At 33.7% G+C, this 27,354-nt stretch overlaps 1 protein-coding gene and 1 long non-coding RNA gene across 4 annotated transcripts in view; one reads left to right on the top strand and one right to left on the bottom strand.

Moving 5' to 3' along the window:
• Positions 1 to 24,026, top strand: part of PHF14 (PHD finger protein 14) — a 138,373-nt gene extending 114,347 nt beyond the window's left edge. For 2 of the 3 annotated variants that reach the window (XM_031679619.2, XM_072964919.1), the window contains one exon: positions 23,826 to 24,026. In XM_031679619.2, coding sequence (XP_031535479.2) covers positions 23,826 to 23,900 — 75 coding nt within the window. In that variant the 3' untranslated portion in view covers positions 23,901 to 24,026. Of the gene's footprint in view, positions 1 to 6,619; positions 6,697 to 23,825 lie in introns of those variants that run through there. The other variant, XM_072964920.1, reaches the window with a different exon arrangement.
• The window catches only part of LOC140697424 (uncharacterized), a 46,812-nt gene continuing 37,065 nt past the window's right edge, over positions 17,608 to 27,354 (bottom strand). The window contains exons 2-3 of the long non-coding RNA XR_012074463.1: positions 24,831 to 24,916; positions 17,608 to 17,670 (exon numbers count right to left, since the gene is read on the bottom strand). This is a non-coding gene — a long non-coding RNA (uncharacterized lncRNA). The remainder of the gene's footprint in view (positions 17,671 to 24,830; positions 24,917 to 27,354) is intronic.

The following is a 27,354-nucleotide window of genomic DNA, read 5'->3' as shown; positions in this document are numbered from 1 at the left end:
GTCTCGGTTTTATTTCCATCACCCTCATTTTTTTCTGGATGATTCACTCTGTCTCTTACTTCAGAGGAAAAAGGGGCCATATCCTTATCTTATCTCCTCTCAACCTTAGAAATAGTCTTTGTTACTTTTCTTGCTTCAGCTTTTGTTGCTTTCAGAGTACCTCAATTTCTCATTTCCTTTCTCAGAAGGAAAAAAAAGTCACTTACTTTTTGTTCTTTATTGCAAGTCTTTCTCTTCAGAATCTTAAGCTTCTACTTCTAATTAAGCCATCCTCAGACCTTTTCCAAATCAGTCTTTTTGAAATGTCACTTTTCATATGTCCTTCCAGGTTAGAAAACTCAAAGAATGAGCTCTCCATTGTCCATACCATAGGACAAACATCAGAGTTTTATCCCTGACTTTCAAGGTCATCTATAATCTAGCCTCATGCCAATATTCCAGATAGCTCTCTGTCTCCCTCTCCCTGCTTCCTTCTCCGTCCCTCTCTCTTTTTACAAATATCAGTGAGATACTATTCTTGTTTGTTTCATTAAATATTCAACGTAAATCCTGGTTTTCCTGACAATCCTTAGGACTAAGATAAACTTCTTTTGCTTTTTTCTGGAATGTTCATTTGACATTCGTAGATGTTTCTTTGTATGGTTATTCATTTATTTACGTCGAGGCTCGTTTTATCAGCTAAATTGCAAACCGTTATGGCCAAGAATATTTTTTCATAATTCCTTGAAGACAAGGAAGGCTGAATGTTACACATAATTTTTTGAAGATAGATTTAAATGCTCCTGGTAGTTCTTTACTGCTAGTCTTTTCCTATTTGTTGTTACTGAAAATATTTTTTAAACTTATTTTGCTGAATGGCAGCAGAAGTGGTACAGATTCTAGTTTTTGCCATCAATGCCCAAGGCTATTTGTTGAACAACAAGTGGATGTCTGAAACATAAATTTCTGCTAGCAATGACCCAAATATGCAGAAAAGACCAAGAGTAAGAAACAAGAAAATACCTGTTCAGCAAGTTTAAATAATACCCTTTCTTAGAATAGCTTCTGTTTCTGTCTAGTTCACTCAGCATTTCTGTTAACATTTAAAAGTACATATTGATTATAGTAAATTTCCTTGGAATAGAGATACAGTTTTAAATTAAAGAGAAACTGGTTCCCCCAAAATGAAGAACAAATGAGTTTGTCTAAGAGTTTAAACTGAAAGAAAATGTCTATTTCATATTTTTGTATACATTTCGTAAGAAACATAACATTTGACAAGAATCAATAACTTTTATTTATGCAGATATTTTCTTTGTCTTGATGGACCTACCAATATATCTTCACTACAAACTTCATTTTATTGAATAAAAATCTGTATGGTATTCAAAAGGTATGCCTCATACTCTGCTTAGGTACTTGAGATATACTAAGATAATCAGATATGAATCTGGCCCTTAAAAAAAAAGTATGTTCTAGTAGAATAGATAAGACATGTCTGGATATAATTATAATACAAGATTTAAAGTGTTAATATAAGATTTAAAGTATTATGTGCCATTAGAAGTTGCAGATAAGCTACTGGGAATTGAAAGACTAGAAACATTGCCTTCAGCTCCAAGAGTCAAAAAGAGATTGTGGATAAAATGCCATTTGAATGGAGTTGGGAAAATTAAGTTAGATTTGACAGGAATGTAAGTTAAAACAGGCTAACACACACTAGGTTATGCTACACACACACAAAAAAAAATCCCCAATTTTTAGTGAACTAGCACAAGTTGATTTCTCATATGAGTAACATGTCAATACAGATTGGAAGAGCAGCTGTGTTCATCATAGTCACATGGGAACCCAAGCTGATGGCAGGCTTATTTCAACATATGTGGTCCAAGGCACTGTAGCAGGAAATACGACAAATTGCAGAATGGCTTTTAAAATCATATCTGGAGATGGACACATTTCACTCTAGCTTACATTCCACAAACTACACAGTTAAAACCTAACTTGAAGAAGTCAGGGAGCTATAATGCTATCATGTGCTACTGTACTTCAAAGGCCTTTCTAATATTTGAAGAGCATAAATGGAGAAAATTGTGTGTGTACAATTTGTATGGAGGAAAACTGCATAATAATTTGAAAAGTAATATTTGTACTAATAATAGTTGCTATTTTTTTTCTTTTTGATTTTTTAATAGACTATTTTTAGAGCAGTTTTAGGTTTACAGAAAAATTGAGTGGAAAGTAGACAGTTTCCCTTATGCCTCCTCATTCTCACCCCCACTCTTACAATATATAAAACTTTAAAACTATATAGTTTCCTCTGTTATTAACATCTTGCGTTAGTGTGGTAAATTTGTTATAATTAATGAGCCAATATTTATACATTATTGCTAACTAAAGTCCATAGTTTACCCTAGTATTCATTTTTGTGTGTTGTATGTTCTATGGGTTTTGAAAAATGAATGATGACATATATCCATTACAGTATCATATAGGTTAGTTTCACTGCCCTAAAAATCCCCTGTATTCCACCTATCTCTCCCTCTCTCCTGCTAAATTCCTGGCAGTCACAGATCCTTTTGCTGTCTCCAGTTTTGCCTTTTCCAGAATGTCATACAGTTGGAGTTACATAGTATATAGCCTCTTCACATTGGCTTCTTTCACTTAGTAATATACATTTACGTTTTCTCCATGTTTTTTCATGGCCTGATAGTTCATTTCTTTCTTCTTTTTAATTTACTTATTTATTTTTACATTTTAGGTTCACAGCAAAATTTAGTAGACAGTACAGAGTTTCCATATAACTTCTGTCCCCACAGATGCACAACCTCCCCAACTTGGGACATCCCTCACCTAACTGGTACATTTGCTACCATCAGTGAACCTACACTGACACATCACTATCACCCCCAGTCTGTAGTTTACATTATGTTTCACTCTGGTGGTGGTCTTTCTGTGGGTTTTGACATACATACAGTGAATTGCATCCATCATTACAGTATCATGCAGAATAGTTTCATTGCCCTAAAAAGCCACTATACTCCACTTGTTTACCCCCAGTTCCCTTCCCTAGACCTCTGACAACCACAGATCTTTCACTGTTTCCATAATTTTGCCTTTTTCAGAATGTCATATAGTTGGAATCATACAGTATGTTTGGATATACAGTTGATTTATCCTTTCATCTATTGAAGGTGAGAGAGAAACTGTGTGTACAATTAGTTTGTTGTGTATACAACAATCTTTCCAAATTTCAGCAACTATGAATAAAGCTGCTATAAACATACATGTACAAATTTCTATGTAGACATGAATGAATTTTAACTCATTTGGGAAAAATCAAGGAACTTGATTACTGGATCATATGGTAAAAATATGTTTAGTTTTGTAAGAAGCTGCCAAACTGCTTCCCAAAATTAACTGTACCATTTTGTGTTCCCACTGGTAATAAATGAGAGTTTTTGTTGCACCACATCCTTCCCAGCATTTAGTGTTGTTGGTGTTTTGACTTTTAGCAATTCTAATAGATGTGTAGTAATACCTCATTATTGTTTTAAATTGCCTTTCCCTTATGACATATGATGTTGAACATCTTTTTTTTCCTTTTTTTTTTATTGAGGTATAGTTGATATACAATATTACATGTGTCAAGTGTACAACACAGTGATTCACAATTTTTAAAGACCATGCTCCATGTACAGTTATTATAAAATATTGGCTATATTCCCTGTGCTGTACAATATATCCTTGTCAGCTGCCTTTATTTTTTTTTACATTTTTTATTGATTTATAATCATTTTACAATGTTGTGTCAAATTCCAGTGTTCACAATTTTTCAGTCATTCATGGACATATACACACTCATTGTCACATTTTTTTCTCTGTGAGTTATCATAACACTTTGTGTATATTTCCCTGTGCTATACAGTGTAATCTTGTTTATCTATTATACAATTTTTAAAGCCCAGTCTATCCCTTCCCACCCTCCACCCTTGAACATCTTTTTATATGCTTGTTTTCCACCTATGTATCTTCTTCGGTGAGCTATCTCTTCAGATCTTTTGCCTATTTCTTAATTTGGTTGTTTGCTTCTTATTGTTGAATTTTAAGAGTTCTTTTACATTTTGGATGCCTGTCTTTTGTCAGATCGGATAATAATCTGATTTCTGTATCTTTCAGTTTGTTTTTATTTTGTTTGTTCATTTGTTGTTTTTTTTTAAAGATTCCACATGTGAGTGAAATCATACAGCATTTGTCTTTCTCCATCTGATTTATTTCACTTAGCATAATACCTTCAGCGTCCGTCAATGTTGTCACAAATGGCAGGATTTCATTCTTTTTTATGGTTAAGTAGTACTCCATTGTGTATACCACATCTTCTTTATCCATTCAACCACTGTTAGACACTTGTTTGCATATCAGAAGTTTTAATTTTAATGAAGTTTAACTTAATCATTTTCTCTTACAGATAGTGATTTTGGTGTTGTATCTAAAAAGTCATGGTCAAACCCATAGTCATCTAGATCTTGTTTCTTCTAGGAGTTTTATAGTTTTGCATTTCATATTTAGGTTTCTAAATAATTTTGAGTTAATTTTTGTGAAAAGTTTAAGATCTGTGTGTAGATTCTTTTTTTCACATGGGTGTCTAAGTGTTCCAATGCCATTGTTAATATTTAAAAGTCAGTTACTTTCTTACAACCAGCCATGAAAATTGAAATTGGAAATTTAAAACACAATACCAATTTCACGAGCACCAAAAACAAAAAAAAATCAAATACTTATGTATAAATCTAACAAAATATGTACAAGATCCATATGAGGAAAACTACAGAATTACAGTAAAAGAAATCAAAATCAAATGGAGAAATATTCCATGTACATAGATAGGAAGATTCAATACCATCAAGATGACAGTTCTTTCCAACATCAACTATAAATTCACTGCAATCCCAATCAAAATCCCTGCAAGTTATTTTGTTGATGTTGACAAACTGATCTAAAGTTCACATGGAAAGACATAAGTCCCTGAATAGCTAACACAATGTTGAAGAAGAACAAATTTGGAGGTCTGAAACTATCTGGCTTCAAGACTTTTTATAAAGCTACAGTAATCAAGACAGTGTGGTATTGGCAAAATATATTAGACATAGATCAGTGGAACAGAATAGACAGGCCAGAAATAGACCCACATATATATAAATCAACTGATTGTTGGCAAAGCAGTAAAGGCAATTCAATGGAGAAAATGTATTCTTTTCAGCTAATATGTTTTTAATGCAAACCAAATGGTTATAAGGGTAGACTGAGACCATATCATGAAGGGTTGTACATATTACATCTTGAATTTGAAGCCACTGAAGGTCTATTTGGTGCCCTTTGGAGGACATTAGGGATCAGAAAAAGAGGAGAAACCGTTTAGACCAGTGATTCACAAACTTTTTTTATTGAGAGATTTATTTTATATAGTTTGTTATATATAACTAAAAGATTTCATGAAATAAAGGCATGCTGGTAATTGTTCTTTTTAGATTAAAAAATGCTGACCAGTCTTCACTAAATTGATTTCACTATCACTTACAGGGTTAAATAATTTAAATAATCTAGTCAAGATGCTTTATTTCACAGTTAAGGGGAAGTGAGACTCAAAGTAACCTCCAGTTAATCTCAGGGTTCCACAGTTAGTTAATGGCAGAGCTATGACCTGGTTAGTGCTAGTTAGTGTTCTTTCTACTGTCATTTATTAATCTGTCATTCAGCACTTCAGAAAGCATTTTATATTATCATTAAATCTACTTAGTGACTAAAAACAAGTTCAGTGCTAAAACATAGACGTCTAAAATCATTTTGCAAAATCACAAGTAAATTCAAACTGCCGAAGGGTACACAGTGATTGATTAGGTCGAGTAACACGGTCTTGTAAGCAAACTTCGTCAAAAGACTGAAAGCTTTCTTGTGTTATATGTGTGTTATGTGAGTACTTGCACATAAACATGCTGATTTGTTCATTGTCACTGGAACTCTTCCTTCACTTGACATGCCTTCTAAGCCATACTCGGTGCCCCTGTACTCTTAGTCAAATAGTCTCTTTTCTCCTTTAAGAATAGGCGTTGAATCACATTGTATAGGTAACTGTGTAAACTTGAGCAAATGACTTAATGTCTCTGTGCCTCATTTCCTCACTTTAAAATGGAGAGAGTAACAAATAATACTTACTTTTTAGGGCTTTTTTTTTCTTGGTTCTTTTTTCTGTGGTTTAGAGTCTGGTAACAGTGACAGTGCACCTGACTAGTATGAAATTCACTTTTCTATTTAGTTGCACAGGAAAAAGAAATGAAATGGTTTTCACTAAAGGTGAAATTTATGATTATGTCTAGTACTTCTGAAACACTGAAAATAACACATCCATTGTGTTTTTTTCTTTATTTGAGGACCACTTAAAATTATTTTAATAGAATATTGACTTTAACCATATTTCTTTAATACTCTAAAATTTAAGTTTAATCAAGTGTTAATTTTTTGTATATTTTTCACAGTATAGAAATGCCTTTTCTTCCTTTGAAACTCCAACTTTTTTAAGGAGCAAGAATTTCTTGCATTGGCAATGTTAAATGTAACTTTAGCTTTCAATTCATTGCTGCAGTTACGTTTCCAGAGCCTGCTGTAAGAGATAAACCCATTGCAAATGAAGACAGCATTCATTTCCTTCCTCAGGCCACACAGAATTGATTGAGGTAATAAAATGACAGCACTTTGTAATATACTGAAGGCTCTTTAATTCGAAAACCAGTTCCAACCTGATTCAGAGCTTGTTTAAAGCTAATTTATAGCTTGCATAATTTTCAGCTGGCTGACCAAGGTAAAGGATGATATATGAAAACTGATAAAGAATTAACTTATGATGCATTTAGACCTGTCTTGTTAAAGTCAACTGGTATTAAAAAACAGGTTGGGGAGGAACGGCAGAAGAAATAATCAGTAAGCATTTGCTTCACATAAGTAACACTGTTGACTACAGTTTAAATTTCCTGTCATCTTACTTCAAACCTAGTTTCTTGCCCTTTCTCTGTAAAATCCGTTCTATTTTCATTTCTCTTCACATATTAACATCAGTGTGAGGCTGAGTACAGTGAACAGCTGTTGTGACTTCCACAGTTGCCAGATCTATTGTATGCCATGGGTGCAGTGCTGCTGCTAAATAGCTGTCTGTCGGCATTTTAATTACAGATCATCTTTGTAAGGTGCAGGCTGAATGGAGTTAGAGCTCTTCATATTTATTTGGGGTGAAAAACCAGGATTAGGCTTTTTGCCTTTGTGGGCTGTTTTTATCTCTTTATTCTAGCATATTTATTCATTTTTGACCCACATGTAAAACAACTACCATAGTAAAGTGTTCTGTACTTTACTGAAGCCAGATTTTCAGAAATTTCATGTCAGCGTTCACAAGTAAATAAATGGGTTACATTTTCTTTTTTAATGTTTGAATCTTTTGTGTGGTTATTACTTTTTCCTTGAGGGGAAAAAAAGCAGTGAGGATGGGTATATCTTTTGCTATATTCTGTTATTATAAGATCCTAGGAAGTTTTGAAAACTTTCAGAAGTGCATTTAGCATTTTTAACAATGTGTATCACACTTAGTACACTGCAAACGTTTTGGATGTCTAAGCTAAAAAATCAATAAATATATATGAATATAAGGTTACATATATAAAACTGAGAAATTCTGTTGTTTCTTCAGTGAAATTTGTCTAGATATCTGATTAGGTGTTAAGATGAAAAGATTGTGGTTTAATTATGTTCATGGTAAGTGGTCATAATTTTAATTATTTTTGAAAGTTATATGCACATATGCTTATTGTAGAATAATATACAAAGATGGAAATAAACCAAGGAAATAACTACTGCTAACATTTTGTTGTATTTTTCTATGTGTATTTTTTAAAATCTTCCCATATGACATATGCTGTGCATTCTCATTTGGGGGCAGTATCGCTCCAAGAGGGCAAATATTGGTTCTTGCAGGGATGAAAAACCAAAATTGATTGGTTTGTGACCCTCCACAGCTTAACCTTTTCTGATAAAATCTTATTTTTACTATTTATCTCAAGTTTTTTATATTCTTTTTCATTTTAGTCTATTATAAGATATTGAATATAGTTCCCTGTGCTGTACAGTGGGATCTTGTTGTTTATCTATTTTATATATAGTAGTTAGTACCTGCAGTCCTGAACTCCTAGTTTATCCCTCCTTCCCCCTGCCCCATAACCACGTTTGTTTTCTATGTCTGAGTCTGTTTCTGTTTTGTGTCATTTTTTGATTCCATGTGTAACTGATACCATATGGTATTCTTCTTTCTCTTTCTGGGTTATTTCACTTATGATGACATTCTCCAGGTCCATCCATATTGCGGCATTATTCTATTCTTTTTATGGCTGAGTAGTATTCCATTATATATATATATATATATATATATACACACACACACACACACACACACACACACACCCCACAGCTTCTTTATGCAGTCATCTGTTGATGGATATTTAGGTTGCTTCCATGTGTTAGCTATTGTAAATAGTGTTGCTATGAACATTGGGGTGCATGTATCTTTGTGAATTAGAGTTTCCTCCAGATACATGCTCAGGAGAGGGACTGCTGGATCACGTGATAAGTCTATTTTTTAAAGGAATCCCTATACTGTTTTTCATAATGGCTGCACCAGACTACATTCCCACCAAACAGAGTAAGAGGGTCACCTTTTCTCCACACTCTCTCCAGCATTTATCGTTTGTGGGCATTTTAATGTTCGCCATTATGATCAGTGTAAGGTGACACCTCACTGTAGTTCTGATTTGTATTTCTTTGATAATTATTAATATTGAGCATTTAAAAAAATTTTTTTAATTCTTATTTTTTACTGAAGTGTAGTTGATTTACAATGTTAGTTTCTGCAAGGCAATCAGTTATACATAAATATATATTTTTTCAGATTCTCTTCCATATATTGAGTATTTTTTCATGTCCTTATTGGCCATTTGTATATGTTCATTGGAGAAATGTTTGTTTAGGTCTTCTGCCTATATTTGGATTAGGTTGTTTTTTTGTTCTTGTTATTGAATTATATGAGCTGTTTGTATATTCTGGAAATTAGGCCCTTGTCAGCTGCATCATTTGCAAATATTTTCTCCCATTCTGTAGGTTGTCTTTTTATTTTGTTTATAATTCCCTTTCTGTGGAAAAGCTTCTAAGTTTAATTAGGTCCCATTTGCTTATTTTTGCTTTTATTTCTATTGCCTGGATAAACTGCCCTAGGAGAACATTGCTAAGATTTATGTCAGAGAATGTTTTGCCTGTGTTTTCTTCTAAGAGGTTACTAATTAAGGTAACTAATTGTCACACTCTTATGAGCTTTGTCTTGGGAAGAAATTAAAGACAGAGAAATCATCAGCCTTTGGTTTGAAACCAAATTTAAAGGATTTTATGAAGTTGTATTATATTTAAATGAAGAATGTATCTGTTTTAAACTAACCCTAAAGTATAGGTAATTTTAAATGTTAAAAGGCAAATGTCTGAGAAAGACAAGCATTTAGCTTTGTTTCCAAAAGAAATGGAAAATAAATTACAAAAAAATGAAAAATATGACAACTCATGGTACCTTTTAAAGTACAAAAGGTATAGTAAATGTTTCTAGAATTGATTAAAGTAAAAATTTCCATAGGATATGACTTAACGTACTATTGCTAATAATGTACTAATTCATCATTGTGATCAGCAAGTCCATATAATAATGGCATTGACTTCTAGATTCCTGTCTGCATGTGGGGATGACCTGGCCTCTGAGGCCCCTATACACATGCATATACTTGATTCAACACATACTTTTGTACACCAGCCTTCTCATACTCCTCCACACACCCCTACTTACATCTCTACAGATGTTCCTACACACAGCTCTACACACACCCCTACATAGCCCTTTACAAGACCTCACCATACACACAGCCTATACATATATCTACACAGTCAACACTAAAACAAAACTTACTTTCTTATACTTATTGTGTGTGATGTAACTTTTTTTTCCAATTAAATTTCACTTCTAAAACAACTCACTAAACTCACTGAACCCACATTCTGTCTAGACTAGAGCATGCATGTTGTTATAGTACCTCCTGACTGATATACAGGCCTATGTTTTTGCTAGGTGTCTAAACATATGAATAAAGATTCAGAAGCAAATATAAATAATCTAAGAGGAGGTAATATTTTGCTTACATTCTTAATTTTGTGTAGAGATTTTTCAAGTTCTTGTGATTGTTCATTGTTCAACAGTGATGAGCTATAGATTTATAAATTTTTTAACCATACAATGGACAAACTACAATTCTACATAAAAGTATTTAAAGAAACTAGAAATTCAAACAAAGAGCTTTAAGTAATAGAATTTGAAAGAGGTTCATATAATAAGTTTGATGTTTCTATACTTTATGATAAAATGAAGGGCTTTGTGCCAGTAAAATGGTTGTAAATTTTGGCATTATCTGAAATTGTTGCCATGCAGTTACTGACAAAGAAGAAAGTTTAATTCCTGAGAAACGTCTTTGATATACATTCAGTCTTGTATAAATGTCAAGTAGCCAATACTATTTTCTGTTATGTTTACTATCTGTGTGTTAACCTCTTTCTTTAATATGTCAGTTTTTGTAAAATTGAAATTATGTGACATATGTCTGAGGAGCATCAGGTTTGCAGTCAGACAGACCTGGATTTGAACGTCTGCTCCTCTACTTGGTAGCTTTGGCACCCTGTGTGAATTCCTTAACCCTTCTGGGTTTCTGTTTCCTCATCAATAAAGTAAAGGTAATTATGTGAAGGCATGTTCTGAATATCAGAGAACAGCTTATGTAGAATGCCTAGCATAATGACTGGCCCGTTGAGTTCTCTGTAAACGGTAACACGCACCATCAGGATTAGTAGTAGTAGTAGTAGTAGAAGTAGTAGTATATCTCATGTTATTTTTAATCTAGATTTGTGAGCAAAACCAAACTATTTTGTCACATGTATGTTTGATTTTTCATAGTCAAAGGGATAAAAGATGCCTAAAAACTTACAGAAGCTCTTTATATAATTGTTGTCGAAAAAGATTGCTTGAGAAAAACAGGATCATGTGTAAATTTGATTATAGACTTATAACCTATGGTTCCTAGGTTAATATGGAATCATATATGGAAATAGTACTATTTCACACTTTTTTCAACAGAGGATTATATGAATACTGTATATTCTAAGCATCTCAATTTTTAATTCAGGCTTTTATTATAGAATTTTATATGATATTAAATTATTGCTAATGAGAGGTCAGTAGATACTGCAGATGTAGTCAGACTTACCTGAACAAGTTAGTCTCCCTTAAAAATTCAGTTTGTTAAAATTATCAAGTATTTACCTAAGGAGAGAATTGGTTTCTCAGTTATTTGACGGAAATACCAGTTTTACCTTGAGTGTTATTCGTAATGGTTTACTTCTCATTCATTTAAAATAGTGTACTCTTAGAATTTAAATCTAGAAGTGACTTTATAAAGTTATAGATCAACTGGTCAAATTCTTTTAGACCTCTTTTTTCTCAGGGTTATTTCTAGTTAAGAAATCTGGAGTTCCAGAAGATTTGTGAATGACTTGTCGAAGACCCATGATAAATAGCAGGGCCCAGATAAGGACTTTGACTTTGTCTCCAAGTCCATTGATCTTTCCCCTATGGAGTACTGATGTCCAGTGCTCATTTATGTACATGTGTAGTTAAATCTCTTACATGGCCTATATAATTCTCAAATATTATTTCCATGATTATCTAATTGGGCTTATTGTTTGGCATATATAGACAGAAATACTTTGTCATTTCGATATAAAATAAGTTACTTTAAAATCTTCCTTGCATTGTGTTATATAATAGTCTGAATTTCATCAAGAGCATAATGGGATATATGGTTCCCACAGGAAGTTTAATCTACACACAAATTTCATTCTTTGAAATTATCAGCTTCGTTTTGCATCAGTGTAGTATGTGAATCTCTGGTTATAGGTATTTCTGTGTTTCATTTTTTAAAACTAGTTTCAAATTGTTTCTAGCACCTATAAACATTTATACTTATGTCACTTTATTAGTGATATCACTATTCCTACTTGGTACTTCCTTCTCCTTACCATATAGTCTCCCAAAACTTAAAACTACTTTTTCATGAAAGAAAAAAAAATACTAGCATATTTTCCTCAAATTATCAGACTATAAGAATTCTTTGCCTGCAGAATTTCAGGTGACTGCCTTTTGAATATCTAGAAATAAGAAATGGCAAAGTAAAGGAATAATTTACTTAAACAAGTAGCTTCACTTTATTATTTCTACATTAGGATTTCTTAAACTTTTTTTTGTGTGTCTGTGTGTGGTGGGGAGGGGGTTGGTTTGTTACTACAGATGCTTCTCAACTAAAGCAGTTTTATTGAGTTTTCGCCAAAGTATGCTACAGACCACATGTTAAATTTATTATGAATGCAAAATAATGATCTTCAAACACATATTTTCCCAAACACACAGAATTACAGGTTTTTAAAATTTTTCCAGTAACCTTACGTATCCTCAAATTTAAAGCCAGTAGAAATGCTAGATGCCCTTTTCTGTTCCTATGGGGATACGCATAGCAATTATTCACTGCTCCATAATGGATCATTTTTATCTACATCTTGTGTCTGTTTTGTTTATATAGAATAAATATTTATGTTTTCTCATTTTTCTGAACTAAGCGATATAGATAAAATAGGTTTGAAGTATCCGCTATAATTCATTGCTTGAAAAGGAAGGCCTGATATTGATATTGTCTAGAAGAGAAACTATCTAAATCATTTCAGCAGCAAGCTTATAACCAAGATAACATTGGCATTTTCCTTCTTGAAAATGTATCTTCCCTATATTAAAGTAAGAAAATGTATCTTCCATATATTAAAGTAAAGTTGTTTATTAAAAATAGCATGACAAGTTTAACCTATCATCACAAACCTAGCTTAAAGAAGATTCTGTTATGTTTGATAGGGAAAAAGTAGCTGTAAGGTTTTTAGTCACATATCCTATACTGCTCTGTTCTATACTGTTCTTTCCTGCTCATACACATAGCCCTGTACTTTAGTACTGCTTACATTTTTTGTAGTTAAATATTTGTCTAGGACAGGAATGATCTATACATTCCTTGATCTGTATTACTTAAAAATGGGAATTAGAAGGTTTTAGTTATGTTGGAAATACTTGAGATGCTTTGGGAATTCAGATTTACATTTCTTGACTTTGACTTGATATATTTCCTTTTCCTAATGAAAAACAACATTTTATTGAACTCCCTTTTTCCTCCAAAATTGGCAATGTTTATAAAAAAATAAGTGAAAGAGTGTAAAATATTATGTACGTCCCAATTACAACTTACTTCTCTTAGTCTTTCCCAACTCCTACCATTTTTGAATGCCCAGCAAGAGTCATTCCTAATTACTGTCTTTTATTTCCCTTATCTACCTATCAGCCTATCCTGACTCAGAACCATATTGTTCTTCTTTCCATCCCCACTGCTACGACAGTCCTCCAGGCCACCGGCATTTCTCATTTATACTCGTGCAGTTGTCTTCTGCCTTATTTCCCTGTTTTCATTCTTACCTATAACCTCTACCCTTCTTTCTCTAGTGCAGCCAATAATAATAAGCTTAAAGCTCAAAATCAAATCATTATTACTAATAGTAAACCCTCCAGTGGCCTCTCACTACAAATGGAGTAACCAGTACAGCCTACACAGGCAACATTTCATCTCATGCCAGATACGCTGGTGTTCATCCCGCCAAGCTCATCTGTACTGTGGGGCCCTTGCCTTTGTTCCTGCTGCCTGGACAGTTTCTTCCTACAGATGATCATTCATCTCAACCTGAGTGTTACCTTTTTAGTAGAGGAACTTCCCTGACTACTTTGACGAAAGCTGTGCTCCCACACACTGTATTCTTTCCCTTCATTTTTCTACTACATCAAAATATGATATCTATCATAAAGTGAAGCCTGGAATAAAGCTTTCTGAGGGCTTTCTATGGGCCAGGACCTGTACTGCTCCTCACATTTTGTTTCATTCAATACCTTTAGCCATCAGTAATAGTTACTACCATTTTATAGAGGGAGAAAATGGTCCTGAAAGGATAAGTGGTTTTTTTTCAAGGTTGCATAGCTTTGGGTAGTGTGTGTATCAAAGTTAGGATTTGAATCTAGGCTTGTCAGTCACCACAAAGCCCAGGTTCCCTCCACTACACAATTGCATAGAAGAAAATATTCAGTACACCTGAAGTAACCATCCATAGGCATTATGTAATGCTAGACCCAGTATTGTCTCCCTTTCCATGACATTTCCCACTCCTATTTCTCCCCGCTCTTACTGGGTGTCAACTGACTGAACCTTCTCACTGTTCCCTCTGCCTGGAGTGCCCATCCCTCCATTCCTTACCTGACCTGCCCCTTCTTATCCTTTAGGGCTCAGCGTATTTGTCATTTTCAAGAAGTTGACGGGGCTTCTCTGAAACTTCTTCGTTCTTCTATTAAAAGTTTCATAGCACTATACTTTTCTTTCATTAACCGTATCATAATTGCAGATACATACTTATGTAATCAGTTGTTTTAGTCACAGATTACAAGCTCCGTACGGCTAGGACTGTGTCTGTGTTATATATCACAGCTCTTTTTTAGTTCCTATTATAATACCTGACACACAGTTGATAACCAGGGTGGGAATAACCAGGGTGGGATACACAGGTGGCTTACATAGCTCTCTCAATGTTTTTTCCAAATTTGGTATTTTGAAATGTCATTGTAGGAAAATTTTTTTCTAATATTCCATAGTAGCTTAGATCATGGACTATTAGGAAATATATTATACTTATAGAATAACTAATTGGTCACAGAAAAGGTTGGTTAAATAAATTTTCTGGCAAACTTTGTAAGTGATTTGGTACTTGCAGAGCAGCTTACCTTTTTCAATAATTTAAGGACCATATCAATGCATGATTTTCATTGTGGTAACAGTTTAAAGTAAACAATTTAAAATACTGAATCTTTTTCTTAAAAAAGCAAAATAAGTGATAATCTGTAATTAAAGATATAAAAATGTAGCTATTATATTTGACACTTATAATGAAATACCACTATTAGAGAAATTTTTATGTGAAATTTTCTAAAGTAGAATTTTTAATTCTTCCTGAAGCAAAATCAACTTTTCTTTCATCCATGAAAGATTAATATGCCGTAGGAAATGTGTTACTTGGACATCTAATGAGCTATTAATTTACAATAAAACTGTTAAGATTAATGGGTTCACTCTGGGGAAAATAGCATTCAACTTGAAATAGAGATATTTGAAGCAACTTCATCTGTTCACTTGGGAGTAAGGTTTTTAAAATTCATTTTCTAAACATAAGTTTATTTTTGAAAGATATAATCCTTTGATACTGAGTTTATCTTAAGAAAAGAGCTGTCAATGTAAGTTACATTGAAAAGTATGTATTTTAAAGATTCACAGTATTAATCTTTGAGCATGAAGGAGGGTGTGGTGTTTTGGTACCATAGCCCAACTCTAGAATATTAATCACTAAAAAACAATTCTAGTTATGTATTGTCATGGTTTAGTTTTCTTCTCTTCACATTTTTATGCTTGATATTTTATACTTTCTCCATCGTACTGTAATTATATGCCTGCCTGTCTGCACATTGGGACATGGGGTCCTGCAGGCCACAAGACATTTCATTCATCTTTGTTATTTCCAACACTTTGCCCAAGTGTCTGACATACAATCGTTGTTCAATAAATTGTTGCAAGAGGAACAATGGAAGGATTTGGGGAATAGAATTTACTTCAAGAGTTAAGATTATCTTTATGAGACAAAATGTTCAATAAGAGTCAAGGGACAAAATGTATTTCAGACTCTTCTAAAGTGGGACTATTTTACCATAACAGTTGAATCTGGTTCTAATGATTCTTAAACTTTATGAATCCCCAAAACATGACAATAGATTTCTTGTATGAAACGTAACTCAGTATTACTGAATGACTGTATGATTTTACTACCAAGCAGTAAATACTAATTTATAGTATGGACTCTAATAAGCTGTTCACATCATGGAAATGTCAAAACTTTGCTATAACTAATTACCTCTGCATACTGTGTTGACAAGAAACTTTATAATGTTTAAAACCAGAGTATACTTTTCTGCATTTCTGCATCATCTAACAAAGAGGTTTGTCTGTTTGCTTGTCTGTTTCTACTTTTTGGGTTGAGATAACTTTAGATTTTAAAAGAGTTGGTTAAGTTGTATGGAGAGTATGAAACTCCCAGCTTCTTGTGTTAACTTCTGATGTAACACAATTTCTTGGCTGTGGAACTATAATTTGACTGGTAAGCTCGCACATCTTGAACATTTTTAGACATCATTTTTGCTTCATTTTAATGTGATAGAATTTTTTAAACTCCTGGGAATTTAAACCTGTGTGTGTATATTTAGCACACACACACAAATAATAAATGTAGAAATGTCTCTTCTTGAGTACCTGTGGGAAAAGTAGTTTATACATATTGTCTATAAATATTAGCACATTTGGGATTTTTGAAACATTACATTTAGTGAATAGTAGATGATTTATGCAAAACTATTTTCTGAAAAGCCTCTTTAAATGTTGTATCTTAGAACAGTGTAAACTTTTAGTTCATATACATTGGACATGTGCTGTTCTCTCTCATTTGAAAATATGTTGGCCTGTTATAGAATTTGAGGGTTTTTTAGTTTTTTTTCTGTAATCGGTGCTGACTATACACTTAACTTAACCAACCTAAATACTTCAAAAGCAGATAGTATCTTTTTTCTTTATTTTATTGAGATATAATTGTGACTTACAGCACTGTATAAATTTAAGGTATATAGCATGATGATATGATTTACATACATCATGAAGTGATTATCAGAATGGGTTTAGTGAACATCTGTCATCTCATATAGGCACAAAATTAAAGAAACAGAAAAAATTTTTTTTCTTGTAGTGAGAACTCTTAGGATTTATTCTCAATAACTTTCATATATAATACTCATCAGTACTAATTACCTTCATCATGTTGTACATTACATCCCTAATATTTATTTATCTTATAGCTGGAAGTTTGTACCTTTTGACTGCCTTCATCCAATTCCCTCTTCACTCCCTCCCCAACCCCTTCCCTGCCTCTGGTAACCACACATCTCATCTTTTTCTATGAGTTTGTTTTAGGAATATAATTGACCTGCAACATTGTTAGTTCCTGTTACACAGCACAGTGTTTCACTATTTCTGTATATTTCAAACTAATCACCATTGTAAGCCTAGTTGCATATGTCACCATACAAAGATAATACATAGTTATTGACTGTGGTCACCACACTGTCCATTTCATTGAAAGCACATAATATCTTTTAAACCAAAATTTTATGAATGAAGGTAAGTTATCAGGATAGGGGCCTCTAATGTTAATTTCTAACATACACTTCTAGGCTTGGCTTGTCTTCTAGATACTGGAAGTCTACTAGAGAAGGAAGTTTTGTTTACCTTTAAGAACATAAGCTCCGCAGGGGTTATCAGACACACGCACCATACAAGAACTCATCTGTCAGAGAGGAAAAGAGTATGTTAGTACTCTTAGCCCCAGCAGTTTTGCACCATGTCTTAAACATATTTTAAATACCTAAAATGTACATTATAAAAGTTGTGCTTTTTTCATATTTGTGGGAAGATATAAGCTTATAGAATTAGGTTTATGATTAAGAGTTTACCCTAACTCACACTTACCATCCATTATTCATTTTCTTTCTTTTTTCCTGCCTATTCTGCCTGATTCTCACCTTCCACTAACTGATCTTCATTTCCTTTACTATAAATATGTCCTAGCAGATGGCGGTACCAACCCTTACGGCCTTTCTTTCCAGGTCAGAGAGATTCCCTCTTGATCTCAAATCATACATGGGAAATCCAGGCTGATTGTTAACTGACTCATTTCTGTGCTGCCAAGAGCCACCACAAAGAAGTAAAAAGTAACAGGAGGAATTAAAGACTTTCCACTTGATCTGCTCCAGAATCACAAACTAGAGAGATATATGACTGTTCAATAAATGAAACAGAGTTATTCATATAGTCTCATACATGAAATTAGAAATCTGTCTTACTTCCTATTAAAATAAAGGACATAGTTTTATAATACTAAATAATGGGAGGTTTTGTTTGAATCACTTTGATTCACTAGCTTTTGTTTGAATCACTAAGTAGAGAAAAAAGGTAGGAATTTATAAAATAACTCCATTTTGTTTAATGACATATACGTTTGGGTTAGGTTTACTAAGAACCTCCCATGTTACTTTAACTTTACAACATAGCCCTAGACTTTCTAATTAAATATGCAACTTCTGTCATAAGAAAAAAAACCTCTTATGCTTTTTACAGTAAATTTAATTAAGCATTTCTTGTAAGTTCATTTCAGTATGTATCATGGCCCACTAAAGTTGGAATTCAGTTGTAAAATGGTAGATTAATTGCTTTTTGTATTAAATGAAATAAGAATTTCAAATATGCAAAGTCAGGAAATTTAATTGTGATCTTCAATTGCTTATTCAATGCATTGGAAAACTGCATGCAGAAATACAGAAGAAAGGTCCAAAGGTTGTTAAATGTAGCACATCACACACATTTTGCACTTCACTTAATGATCCAAGTGTTTATTACTATGAAGTAAATGCACCATTTAAAGAATTATAGTGGAATTGTAGAACGTTAAAAACTCTAATTAATTTTATTCTGACGCATGCAGCATGCTCATTTTGCCTAAAACATTTTTATTATCGTCAGTATTTCTCCAGTTATTAAGATAAATTTTTTCCTCATTGTGCAACACTAGCATATTTTCAGTATTGAAAGCACAATCGTAAATGCTGTTGAGAGTTGTATCTATTATATGTTTTAAATGAATAAAAGAGTAATTTTTAACCACACATTGAAAACAGTATATTTTATGTTGCTTTTCTACACTTGTTCTGTAACTAACAGAACAGGTTAAATGTGTCTTCATATTTTTCACCTGAAGCTATGTATATACTACATGTTAAAAGGACTATTATTAAAGCATACATACCATTTTGACTGCTGATGTGAATCCAATCACATTAACTCCTCCTTCTCTGATTAGCTAAAGGAATATTTAAAATCTAAAGAAAATATCATAATAGAAATATTTTAAGTTTGTGCTTAGCTGTACCTTTTCACTTTATTTTACTGTTGCACCACCATGTGTCTTTGTATGCTGTGAACAGCAAGTTAAGTAAAAACAACTGACCTCATTCTCTTAGAAAACATAGGCTCCCATTGTACTTACTTATCTGGAAATAAAGCTTATGTTTTCTGATTGTGAAAGCAATCCATGCTCACAGAAATGCAGGAAAATACATAGAAGCACAGAAAAGAGAATAAAAATAACATCACCATTATGAACACTTGAGGTACTTAAGAAAGAATTTAAAGTAGAACAATGGCAAGCGAGTAGCTTATTTGAGGTGTGTGTGTCCAGTATAGAGGCTACAGCTACCTTCCATTTTTTTCCACTTAAAATCTTTGGGCATACATCACACTGTCATTTGAGAAAACTTTCATTAAGTAGTTGTTTCTATTTTGTTTTTTCAATCTTTCTATTTTGAAATAATTTTAAAATGACAGATAAATTGTAAAAATAGTACAGACAATTCCCATTTGCCCTTAATCCAGCTTCCTGTAGTGGTGTTATCTTCTATAACCAAAATAAATTACTGAAACCAGGAAATTAACATCAAGACAATACTTATAACTACTACATAAACAATAATCAAATTTTGCAAGTTTTCCCACTAATGTCCTCTTTGTGGTCCAGGATTGCACACTGCATTTAGTCATCATGTCCCCTTCGTTTCCTCCAGTCTGTGATGGTCCAAGCTTTGTCCTGTCTTTCACAATCTTGACACTTTTGAAGACTACTATTCAATTATTTTATAGAGTGCTTATCCGATGTTTTCTCATAATTAGATTGAGGTCCATGCATTATTGGGAAGGACGCCACAGACCAGAATTGATATGCCCTTTTTAGTGCACCTTATCAAAGGGTTAATGCTAATATGTATTACTGGTAATGTTAACCTTCATCACTGGTTACAGTAGTGTTTGACAGAATTCTCCACTATAAAGGTATCCATAAACTCACCTTAAAAGATTCAAAGAAATAATGGGGAAAGTTTGTTCCTTTGTATAATCCTACCTTCAAAAGAAATCATTTAAAACTTGGCAATCTAGAGGGTAAATACTGAGACATCTATACTCATAGACTACATGTAATTCGAGTCCAAAGATTACCTGAGCAGTAGAAATTCCTGCTGTTAAAATAATTGGTCTCTGTTTGGAGTTGGTTTCCTCGAGAAAGGAAAAGCAAGATACATAGGTTTTATTAATTGACATCAATTCTTTGAGCTATTATGAGAAGTCAGTCAAATTTGTACATAAGGGAAAATAGCCCTCTCTTCCAGATTGATACTGCAAGCTGAACAGCATTTAAACAAAATCTTGCAGACTTTATTTAGTGGTAAAAGGGATTTAGTTTAGATTAAAATGGCAGTGCTTTTACTTATTTCTCTGTTAGAATAACTCTTTTAGTCTCATGTTGCCATCTGGAGCATCAGTCCATAATTACATGGTCCATGTGTGCCTCAAAATTATCATTCTCCTCACTACAACAATGCCATCAGTGTAAAAAGAGCAGGAAGGCCAAGGAACCACCTTTAGCTATTTGGCATTATCAGTGTTACTGTTATGTGGGTGTGTATTCTTGAAATTCCTTGTGTAACTAGCAGGTGCAAGGGTGCTATAATCCACGTGTTTTCTGGAGTATGAATTAACAAGCTTAAACATTAAGAGGTAAACCTGTCTACTCCAATAACCCCAAAGGGCACATTTTCTTGCTGGCTGCTTCACAACACTTCATGAAACAAATGTCAAACTTGTCAGGGCTGTCAGTAAGAAAATGATCCGTGTAGCAAGGGTCTTCTTTCACTGGGAAACAAACAGATGTCTTATCTCAGCAAAGCTGAGTGACAAAAACCTGCCATCTATCAGAAGAAATATTTGCCTGCCTTTAATATCCAGTAGTGAAGAAATACTTCGGTAAAAAAAGCTTCCTTTCTTTGCAGTTTCATTCATTATGCAGTCATTTGTGAATGATACTTGATTTGCTGCCTGGGCTATTTTAATTAATTGTATTTATCTTGAACTGCTTATAAAGCTCTTATAAAAATTGACCTGTAATACTAGAAACACAAATTACCACTTCCAAAAACAAAAGTAAAAACAACAACAAAAAAGAAAAGTAAAAACAAAGCAACCTCTAAAATCCTGTCTGGAGCTTTATTATATCTAATGATCTAATTCTAATGCTTTTATTTACAGTGATTAAAATCTATTACTTTTTTTATTATTTTGATGATATTACATTAATAGCAATTATGATGCGGTGGACTCTAGCAATTGGGATTAAATCCTTTCCCCACCCGTCCATAATCCTTTTCTGTATTCAGATCACAGCTATTCTTTTACAAAGGAAGAGAGAGATTGTATCTTCTTACTTACACAAATAGTTTAAAGGCATAGAAAGGCAAGATATTTTAAGACATTTTCTCTTAAAGAAAGAAAAGCATGGAACACTTTTGCACCTGTTCGGAACTGGAGGCGGTGTTAGAAAAGACATGTATTTATTAACTACTTTATTACTAAGAAAAATGCAACAACAAAAAGACTAGCATTCTATTAAGAATGTTAAGTATGAAAGTAAATACTATGGATACTTTCTAGTTCTCAAGGTCATCAGGGAAAACTAGGTAGCCAAGCCTGTTAAACCAGTAAGTCTTACTGCCCTGGGAACTCAGTAGACTGTACACATAATAAAAACTCCATTCTTTTCCAAAAATTAATGAATATGAGCTTGATAATGGTAATTTTGGCTGATGTTGCTTAAACATCTTCATTTATTCCTGTTTTCAGTACACTACTAGTAAATTTAGATTGCCAGAAGTGTGACTACTAGATAAGGAAGGGTTATTTCACTGTTACACATAGTTCAAGAAACATGTATTAAACTCCAACTACATACTAAATGTGCCCTTTTAGATGGTAGGAATATATAAAGCCCTGCCTTGAGGAACATACAGACAAATTCAGTGCTGTCTAACAAAAATTTCTTACCATCTTTACCTGCTGACATTTTCTGTCAGGTTTTCACCCGAAGAAGAGAGTGGAAAGTATGGAGTCGGATTTGCTTTTGTTAGGTTGTAATTAAAATATAATCTCAAGAAACTTGTCTTAATGTGGAAACGGCCTGTTCACCAACAGATTTTCAAGAGTCAGTTGAATATAATATCTCTATTTAGTAGAGACACATTGGAAAAAATTAAGCAACATGCAGTAGCTATTATGTTTACAAAAATACTAAAATTACATCACCAAAATTGATATTCAGAACCCTATCCCTTGTATCCCACATTATCTGTAATGATTCAGGTTGGTTGATATTATTGATAATTTCTCTACTTTCCTGGTGTTGACAAAGTCTAAATCACAGGTGCTGGTGAAATTTAGAGAGAGAGAGAGACAATGTATATAAAGGAAGCTTTCTCTATCTTAATGTTTATGGGCAAGGGTGTGGCTCTTCAGGGAAACCAATTTATATATCTTGATTTGCATATACTTAATAAAGTCAATTTATTAAGCAAAGCTCAGCAATTATTTAATTGGATTGAATATGTTTTTATAAGATACCGAGATACAGGGTGATGTGTTTGGTGATACTGGTATTACTGTTGTCTAAAGATACTTAAGAAATTGCTACCCACTATCATTAACTCAGTACTAAGAGTTTAGTGCTTTTTACTTCAGTTAAAAAAAAAGATGAAAGGTCTTAACTTGATAAATCAGAAATACTAGGAAACCAAGACGGTTTTGTACTTCGGTGTTGTTAAAGGAACATACATGATGAGATGGGTTACAAAATGTAAGATGAAATATTCTTCCAGACCCTCGTTTTTTATACTTTGAAGGTTGCTGTTTACTATTGAACATGAGATGCACTTCATTCCTATGGAAGCAGACATTATGATGTCAATTTATTTACTCATCATATTCCACAGGAACCTGCTGTGAATTATAAGGCCACCACTTAGAATCGAAACTGTAGAAAGATGTAAGCATTCTATCACCTGACATGCCCATTTCAGTTTCCTATTTTAGAGCTGACTCATCTTCAGATAACATACGGTAGTACAAGTCACTGGAAAATTGGCAGACCTGTCAAGAAAGTATGCTGTATGAGACAAAAATGCCATGCTGGAGCACATATAGTGTCCAGAAGTTAAATTTACTGGGGTTTTTTTAATCAAATAAGTAAAAATATCTGATAGACCTCCTAAAAATGACACTTTTTAGTGGCAGGTGTTTACGAAAGTAATTTTTAGGTCATTGATAAAGTAACTTGCTTTTAAAAACATATCATGGGAAATTTTAGTCTACAGGTAGTATAAAACAGCACCCATTGTAAATATTTAAGTGTTACATAATTTTGCCATTTTGTGTTTATAGCCTTTCCCTTAGGATTACTAGAGTCACAATACCTAATTCTTCAGAGAAATGGAGTTTAAATGTATTTAGTATAGGTAATAAAATGCCCTAAGGTTTATATTTTAATGTTTTCTAAATTTTATTTCACAGGAAGATGAAAATGAAGCAGAAAGAAAAAACATATCTCAGGATCTCAGCATGGAACAGAAAAATCCAAAGAAGTAAAGGATTTTCTGTAGTGTTTTGAAAAGTTTGCAACTTCGTAATAGCAGATACAATTTCTAATTGTAAAGTGTTAAATTGTAAAATCTAATTTGCAAAATGTTCTCAATAAAGTTGTTGAAAATGAAATAGGAGCTTGCATGTGGAATTTGTTTTTAGAGCAAATTAAACTTTCATACAAAAATTAGGCCTTTAAAATTTTTGTTAATTCTTTACTGAAATTTGAGAATAGAGACAGAATTTTCTCTTATCTGTAAGCCAAATGTTAACACATGGTGGATGACCTAAAAAAAACTCTGGAAGTCTTTTTCCCCCTTACAAGTCTCTGCTGTCTTCTTCAGGTACCTTAACAGAACTCTAGTTATGCGTATAAAAGAAAACCAACATAGCTCAAAAATGAACAGGGAATGCGTGCATGAGAAAACACTGAAAAACCAACCAGTGCCACAAGATGAAATACCGTTTTCTGATTTCTTCAACTTAATGCGTCACATAATACTCTAGGATTTTAGGTAAAGGCTAAAAAGGTATGATAATTTAACATTCTCTGTGGCAGAAGTAATACCATGACTCTGAACTCATACCTTATTTACTAAGGACGTAGTGTGTGCTGGGCTCCACACACTTTTCCTGGACATTTCAAGAACAGTTCCCCATCTGTGTTTCTTTGGCTTAGGAATTATCTAAAATTCCTTCCATCCCTATCTTTATCAGAGTTCTCAGTGACCAGCCATTTTACTTACCCTGGTTCTAATTCCTAAGCTACCATTTGCCAACTTTAGCAGGAGCAACAAATCTACTTGCTATTTGCAGATGTCTTTGTTTGATTATTTAAAGCAGAGTTTCTTACAGTGAGAAGCAGAATGTTGGAAGGCTTCTGAGAGAATGCCAGCATACACTTCTTCCCTGTGACGACGGAATCTGTGTACTCACCCTGGAGCCACGGCTTTATCACAAGCATTTGACAAGCACAATAAAGGTGTGACAGTGGGACAGGCTGGCAGCTGCGACACAGTGGGCTGAAATGGGAAAAACTGCAAGTAAGCAAGATAGAAAATCCATTGATGTGTAGCCTCCAATAACGTAACCATGGACATCAGGAGAGCAGCTATATTCCACAGACTGAACTCCCTGGGTGAATTCTGAAGCAAACTTAGAGCCAAAGAAAAGCCTGAAAAGGTATGTCAGAGTCTGAAGAGGGCCTTTGCAATAAGCAAACACAAAGATTAATTTGACTTTTTTCCTATTTCTTTCTCTTTTTTAGAGTAGATACTAGTCTATTTCAGAATATCCATATTCATTTAGATTGGAATGACATTAGTAGAATCACTTTTGAAGAGAAATAATACACGATTCATATCATCACTAACATCTGTTACATTTATGATCTTGTAGGTACCATGTGGGTTATACCACTAATCACCCCTGTTAACAGGTAAGATCATTATGATTACTTTTTTCGCTTTACCAGTATCAGTCTGAGGCTTAGGGGCAATAACCAAGGTTATGTAGCATGTAATTGGCAGAACAAGAGCAAGACTCCAAACCCAAGCAGTCTCACCCCAGAATATCACATTTAATTGCCGTGAAATAACCTGTTAGTGTCATACGTTTCTCAATCCACTATCTTCCCCCAAATTGTACGGTCCTTCTTGCTAGCACCTTACTGACCACTCTCTGCCTCTCCTTTAGTTGTTTCTCTTCCCTGACGTCTTAGCCAGGCTTAACTCAATTAGAAGACTTTGGCTTAAGTGAAATAAGAGGGAAAGACTTAACTACCAAATCACCTCCCCCAAAACATGAAAATCCTGCTGTATCTTTTTCACACTGAACAAGGAACAACGAGTATGAACAGCAAGTATGAAAGCATCTTACAGCTTCTCTATAGTTTTTTAGTAACTTTTTGGCCATACTTTTCTGTAGACTGCTTATTCAGTTATGAGTGTGTTGTCATCTCTTAATACTTTCATTTCTAAAGTAAGTTGTTGAGTATGAGAAGCACAGGGACACTCAGCCACCTGACAGGCATTTTAAATATTTACATTAAAGTGATACCTTTAACCATTTAAAATGTCAGTTTTCTTTTTTAAAAATATTTTCAAATATTTACATACCCCTTGGTTTAGGACAAGGAATAACAGAGTAAATCACTGTAAATTTCCTTAAGGGAAATTTTGCCATGTGAATTTATCAGATGTTTAGGGTTTATACACTTATGCCACAAGTATATACACATAAATATTGTTATAATGCTAAAAGATTGCCCACATATTCTGTTAAGTCAGCCTGCCATAACAAAATATCTCAGGCTGGTTGGCTTCAACAACAGAAATGTGTTTTTTCACAGTTCTGGAGACTGCAAGTCCCAGATCAGGGTTCAGCGGGTTTTGGTTTCTGGTAAGGGCTCTATTCTTGGCTTGCAGATGGCAGCCTCGTTCACCATCAGATGGTCTTTCCTTGGTGAGTGCACGCAGGAGAGGGCAGGTGAACTCTGTGGTCTCTTCTTATAAGAACACTAATCCTATCGGATCAGGACCGCCCAACTTTATGACCTCATTAAAATGTAAGTACTTCCTTCCTCTATATACAGCCATACTGTATTTGGGAGCAAAAGCTTCAACACATCAATATTGGCGGCAGGGGCAGGAGGGATCACATTCAGTCCATAACACATTACTTGAGTAAGTCCAAATGCCTCTGTTTCTAGGTATGTCAAGGAGCACTTGAGCAAAGTTCTAATGAAATGTACATGGCAACATAGATTATATATATTTAGGGTCTGTGGAAATAGTAATAGTTGGAATATAACCTAAAAACTGATTTCTAAAGAAGATAAACCATTGCACAATTATATATACTTGTTTTATCTCTACGTCCTCATTCGCTTGTTTCCTGACGCATACCGCGAGTAACACTGCCACTCTAAGTCAGCCTGTAACTAACAGTATACAATACCTGAAGGACAAAAGTTCTTTATACTTCATGATGCCTGTATAATTTCCACCCACTCAGCTGAATTGTATTTTCTTCATGTTAGTTATTGAGCTATATTTCTTCACATTTGCAAAGAATTTAAAAATAAAACAACTTTTAATCAGTACTTGTCTCTATCATACTTACGAACATCATTTAAAAATATTTGTATTCAGAATTCTACTCTTTCTTCAAGAGTATGGAACAAACAGCAGAAAAGGAAGTTGCTGGGCACTAAGATACCCAAGTTCCTAAATTCATCCAACAGAACTTTTTTGGGACTTACTCTTACTTACCTGTGTTGTCTGTCATTGGGGATTCGTAACAGACAAACTCCCTTTGCTGCCACTGCCTTGAAATTCTTAATACTTTTTGAATAACGGGTCCCACAATTTTACTTTGCACTTGGCCTGCAAATTACATAGCAAGTACTACTAACATGTATTGCTTTTAATGTTTAAATCAATTTTATTGAGTATAATTT

The sequence above is a fragment of the Vicugna pacos genome, chromosome 7, assembly GCF_048564905.1.
Source record: "Vicugna pacos chromosome 7, VicPac4, whole genome shotgun sequence".
In the NCBI taxonomy this organism is placed as follows: domain Eukaryota; kingdom Metazoa; phylum Chordata; class Mammalia; order Artiodactyla; family Camelidae; genus Vicugna; species Vicugna pacos.
This window is presented reverse-complemented; position numbering and strand designations above follow the sequence as displayed.